General features: G+C 46.8%; 1 protein-coding gene across 2 annotated transcripts; it reads right to left on the reverse strand.

Moving 5' to 3' along the window:
* Positions 1-1,300: 1,300 nt before the first annotated feature.
* LOC109521383 (fizzy-related protein homolog) lies at positions 1,301-5,379 on the reverse strand. 2 transcript variants are annotated; one of them, XM_019879225.1, is made up of 14 exons: positions 5,216-5,379; positions 4,843-5,027; positions 3,978-4,079; positions 3,845-3,908; positions 3,635-3,762; positions 3,471-3,553; positions 3,204-3,387; positions 2,878-2,943; positions 2,573-2,675; positions 2,308-2,489; positions 2,005-2,238; positions 1,799-1,903; positions 1,619-1,711; positions 1,301-1,521 (listed from the first exon to the last, which is right to left on the reverse strand). In XM_019879225.1, the coding sequence occupies exons 2-14, from the start codon at positions 4,918-4,920 to the stop codon at positions 1,480-1,482; spliced, it is 1,464 nt and encodes a 487-aa protein (XP_019734784.1). In that variant the 5' UTR covers positions 4,921-5,027; positions 5,216-5,379; the 3' UTR covers positions 1,301-1,479. The 2 variants fall into 2 exon arrangements, with proteins under 2 accessions (XP_019734784.1, XP_019734783.1); XM_019879224.1 differs by having other exon boundaries at positions 5,207-5,379.
* Between the last annotated feature and the right edge of the window lie 480 nt (positions 5,380-5,859).

A 5,859-nucleotide genomic window follows, 5' to 3' on the forward strand; every position in this document is an offset into this window, starting at 1 on the left:
GCCGAAAAAAACGACCATGTATCGTAAAGCGTTTTGGGCCGAAAAAAACGACCATGTATTGTAAGGCGTTTTGGCCAAAAAAAACGACCATGTATAGTAAGGCGTTTTTGGCCAAAAAAAACGACCATGTATAGTAAGGCGTTTTGGGCCAAAAAAACGACCATGTATAGTAAGGCGTTTTGGGCCAAAAAAACGACCATGTATAGTAAGGCGTTTTGGGCCAAAAAAACGACCATGTATAGTAAGGCGTTTTTAGCCGAAAAAAATGACCATATATATAATAAGGCGTTTTTGGCCGAAAAAAACGACCATGTATAGTAAAGCGTTTTGGGCCAAAAAAAAAACGACCATGTATAGTAAAGCGTTTTGGGCCAAAACAAAAAACCGTGTACAGTAAGCCGTTTTGGGCCGAAAAAAACAACCATGTATAGTAAGGGATTTTTAGCCCTAAAAAACGACCATGTATAGTAAGGGGTTTTGTGAATTGTTCCTTGGTGTGAGTGTGAGCGCGAACAGTTGTGCGGAGAAGAGGATCAGAAAATTGACGGCCACGCACACTTTTAAGAACACACCAGAAGGCTGGAATCGAACCTTGCACCTCTGCAGCGCAGGACCAAGGAATTAACCATTCGACGACCAGGCAGGGAACGAATGCTCTGTATTGTCCCTCGGTGTGAGCGCGAATAGTTGTGCGGGGAAGAGTAGAAAATAGATAGCCATGAATGTTTTTGACAACACACAGGAAGGATGAAGCTGGAATCGAACCCTACACCTCCGCAGTGCAACATACTAACCATTCTACTCCCAGTCAGGTGATGAACAAACACTTTACATTGTCCGTAGATGTGAGTGTGAGCACGAATAGTGCGGAGAAGATCAGAAAATGCACAGCCACACACATTTTGGAGAATGCATAGGAAGGCCAGAGCCGGATTCAATGCCCACACCTCTGCAGCGCAACGCCAACATACTAACCATTTGACTACCAGGCAGGTCATGAACACTCTTAACTGTTTGCCAAATTTACACTGATTATGTGCTCAAAACCTGGGGGAGAAAAACTGAGATCCGTTTTGGATTCTGTACCCCAAAATGTGTTAAAAACAGCTGGCAGACAGACCTAAATCAACAGAAAGTGTGTTACCCACTGTTATTCACACCTTTTCAAAATGTACACAGACATAAATATAAAGACAGAGACTTGTGCTCTCAGCTACAAAGACTTTTAAAAATGTAACATGATGTCAGTTCTTGAACACGTATATTTCTGCAAATGTATCATAAACAAAGCCAATAACAATCATGATTAAGAAGTCAACTTTTATTTGTGTGTGTGTGACATCACCAATGGGGTGGGGGGGGCACGAAGGGGACGTTTTTGAGTGCACACCGTTGTGAAACAAACAAACAAACACACGAACAACAAATAGTTGCGGTGGCAAAGTGCTGCAGGTCCACCATTTTGTGGGAAGTGCTTCTCTATCGGATTCGTGTGAAAAGGTTCAGCACAGACTTCGACTCCTGATGACAACACGCACACACACACACACACACACAAGTATAGCATATGATTAGATATTCCGTGACAAGCTGATCACATGAGCTGACAAGGAGCGACCTTGGTGCAGCGCGTTTTGCTGAAGATGTTCCAAAAGCGAAGCGTCTCATCCCCCGCACCCGTGACGATGGCCTCGCCGTCAGGGGACACGGCCTGAGAGAGAGAGAAAAAAAAAGTCCCATTGTTTATCGTGTGGGAAGATGATGATGTCATCTAATGTAACTGAAGATGAGGACGTACCAGGTACAGTACTCTGTACGAGTGTCCCGTCAGCTTGGCCACCTGTGTCAACGACGGGTACTTCCATACTAAGATCTGGTTCTGAGAGTAGCCATGAGTGCTCACCTTAGACCAAAGAGTGGACAAAGATTTATTTTTGAGGGGGCAGGGGAGAGAAAAAAAAAATCTGCTTTTTAAGGGTGTGAATGTGCATGCATGTTGCTCACCAGTTCATTGGCGTGCTTGGACCACGCCAGGTTGCACACCTGGGAGCCGGTGTCTGTGCTCTGCAGCGCCTGACCCGTCAGCGTGTTCCAGAAGCGCAAACAGCGGTCGGCGGTGCCGCCTCCGGAAGCCAGCAGCCCGTGCTGGTGTGGGGACCAGGCGATGGCTTTCACTGCGGCCAGGTGGTTGCTGTACTGCTGCACCGGGAGCAGGCTGGAGCTGTTCCACACCAGTAACTGATAGCGCGGATATGAAAGTCCACGGTAAAGTCGACACTCCAAGTGACTGAATTCAGATTCGTTTACCTTGTTGTCATTGCCACCGGAGGCGAGATGTTGATGGTCAGGGGACCATTTGAGACCGCACACTTCCTGTCTGTGTCCCTGCAACCTCCTCTCGGCAGACGGCGGCGTTCTGATGTCCCGTTGAAGAATCACTCTGTCACGACTTCCTGATGACAGCTGCTCCCCATTCCACGCTAGGGCACCTTGAAAACGAAGAGTATCAAAAACCGTGATGGGGCAATAAGTTAATAAGGGGTTCCTAACCTGCGGTGGGGACACAACTCACCCACACGAGCTGAGTGGCCCTCCAAAATGGTAAGCTTTCGCCCACCCGCTGCGTCCCAGATCTGTACATAACCTTTGTGGGTCCCAACGGCAACCAGGCTCCCCTTCAAGAGAATGATGCCGAATAAAATCCATTTTAAGACCACTCGGCTGATATGTCATCAAATGATGTATGGTTGTGTTGAATAAAATGATGAAATCTAATTGACTGATCACCATCATCAGCGATCCGATTTAAGGCCTAAACCTAAATGACTAAACGTAGCAGTGTTATTCTTTATAGAGACATGGTTTCATATGGCTCACCCTCTCGTTCCAGCATACTGAAGTTACAGAATCGCCATCCACCGAAAGATCGCACAACCGTGTCACCTGTTATCACATACAAGACAGTCAGCACAAGATCCGACATTAACAGTGGCCCGGTAGCCCGGGGCGACAACAGGACTGAAGTTCACTGATGCTGGCCGAAGTGGGGCACCAGTAAAAATGTCATATTGCTGCCGTTGGATCAAAATTTCCAATTTGGTAAATCTACATTTATGAAGACCAGCTCTGTTTCTAAGACTGAGTTGAGGCTCGATGTCCCACAATTTAGGACAGTCACGACTGGGGATGACAAATGATATGACCTGGCTGGTACAGGCACTCCACAAGTAGACGCAGGCTCCCAGACCGACACTGAGCGAGTTGCCCGCCGACCAGTCGACCAGGTTGAGGTAGAAGTCATCCTGCAGCTCCGGGGCGTCCAGCACCTTGAAGGGGATCTTTGAGATCTTACGGGCCGGTTTACGAGGTGAGCGGAGCAGCTTGTGACTAGAGGAGCGTAGGGGGTTGGGGGGATGATGGGTTTTTGTGGCACACAGAAGCGTCATTTCAGCGAGGGAGACATCGCTTACCTCTTGTTAGTAAGCGGAGAAAGAGAGTAGGGTGAGACTTCATTATCGCTATCAAAAGGCACTCTCTTAGTGTGGATGGTGTACTGTGGTTAGATAAGACACAGAATCATTTCAGTGGCTCATGAAACAAAAGATCACAACATATCAAGTGTCACTGCTCGTACTTGAAAGAGGCTGTGTGTGCCGTGAGAGTTGACTGCATGTCTCCTTTCGTCTGCGTGAAAGTCTGACACAGACTCGATGCCCGCACCCAGCAACTCATTCCTCAACAGGGCGGCATACGTCACCGTATCTGTCGGCGGTCATATAACATACTTGAGAGACATAACCAAAGACACAAATTATATTAACAGCCACCAAAGAGGATTCTGTACCTTTGCCTGAATCTGAACTGGCATCTTTTGCTTTATGGTTCTGGCCGGGGGAGCGACAGTTTTCCTGTGCAGAGAAGGAAGACAGACGTCAGTCAAGCGTCTGATCAATTCAGTGTGTGACTTTGAGGCTCACATTGGCGTAGTGGAAGTTGATGCTCCAGTTGCTTCCAGCGCGGGTGGGGATGAAGCGGTCCCCTGACTTCACACTGATGGGGCTGCAGGTAACACTTCCACACTGGGGAGAGGTAAGCCATACAGAAAAAGTACTTTATTTCCTTAAAAATATGGAGACATGTAACCCGAACCAGAAACACACTTCATTTAGTCCGCCTGTACCTAAATCTTCTACAAGACTTGCCTAAAAAACAAAAACAAAAAACAACCAAAAAAAAAACAAAAACACTGCCATCACATACTGTACAATTCAGGGGTGTCAAACTCATTTCACATTGTGGGCCACATACGGACTCGGTAGATGTCAAGTGGGCCGGAGCATTAACATGATACCATACTCTGTTATAAAAAAACCAAAAGATCATGTCTTTCCTTTGTTTTGCTATAAAGATGCATTGGCGCATTGATACCGTCTGCTGTGTTGTGTCTGTCTCAGTGACGGACTGAGACTGCTGTTTTCTTCTCTAATCAAAATAATGTCGTCTTCTACTCTGATCAAAACAAGGTGCCCCTTATCGGATAATCCATGAATTGCATTTTATTAAAAATATTGATTCCGTGTCTTTAATGCATTTTTTCACTTTTACATTATCATGCGGGCCTGATCGAACCTCCTTGGGGGCCGGTTCCGGCCCGCTGGCCGTATGTTTGACACCACTACTGTACATAATAATAATCAGCTTTGGCTGTCACTGTCATAGAGTAATTCGTTTGACAATACTGCATTTGGCGATCGTGGGGAAAAAAATAATTACGATTACTGTACGTTGATATTGAAATCACGATGTACGTATTGAAATGTTACTTTCAAGTCCGGATCTCACCCTGATCAGCCGGGCCTCGGCGGGCAAGTTCTGGACGTTGATTTGCCTCAGAAGACGCCTCTCGTACTCTTGGTCCATGTCAAGTGGACTGACGGACGGGCACCGAGGCCCCCCTCTGCTGCCTTCACCTCCTCGGTTTAAACCCTCGCTAGTTCCCGGTGTGGGAATCCACGCGGAACCCCCATCTGAAAAAAAAAAAAAGAAAACCCTGTTGCTACGGTCAAAGCGTTTTAGCAGGTAGACATCGTCATGGAATATGACCTCGAGTCGAAATATGCAATAAATCATACAATCGTGGTGCACTAGTGGCAGCCTTGGTGTTAACATAGTCAAATGAAGTATCGCGTCATTCGGAGCCTCTTACCTCACTTACAATGCACTCAGGCCACGGGATTCCCTCGCATGTTCAGTAATCCTCGCTGTCGCCCAACGTAAGCGTGAGAAGTCCGTCCAAAAGCAGTCACAATGCTGGTGTTTACGTTCGCAACAAAAATGGCGACGGAATCAGCTGGAAGCCAACATTCTTTGGCTGACTTCGTTCAAGCGACTCGGTAGCGACGCCTATTAGCGTAGCGGGCTTCTGCAACTCGCCAACGTCGAGTCAAGAGGGTGATTGTCGCTTATGGCCACAAAGTGGCGCTGCTGCCCTACTATACACAGAACATAATGGCTCATTTTGCTCCTGTACAGTTCGGCACCCATGGATTTTCAATTGGGCACATTTTTTTTTATTTAAAAATAAGACATTATACTATTCGATACCGCTTATCCAGAATAGGGTCGCGGGAGCATATCCCATCTGATTTCGGACGAAAGGCTTGCTGCCCTGTCATTCGCAGGGAACATATGGAGACGAACAACCATACACACACGGATGAATATTCACACCGTCACTGAGTGGGAACCGATACCACGCTGCCCGCACACAAGTTAGACGTGTGTACCACTACACTATCTGTGACGCTTTATATCATTTAATTAAAGACTGTGTGTATCAAAATGATGGCACACATAAAA

Source organism: Hippocampus comes, unplaced genomic scaffold (genome assembly GCF_001891065.2).
Source record: "Hippocampus comes isolate QL1 unplaced genomic scaffold, H_comes_QL1_v1.1 scaffold85, whole genome shotgun sequence".
Lineage (NCBI taxonomy): Eukaryota > Metazoa > Chordata > Actinopteri > Syngnathiformes > Syngnathidae > Hippocampus > Hippocampus comes.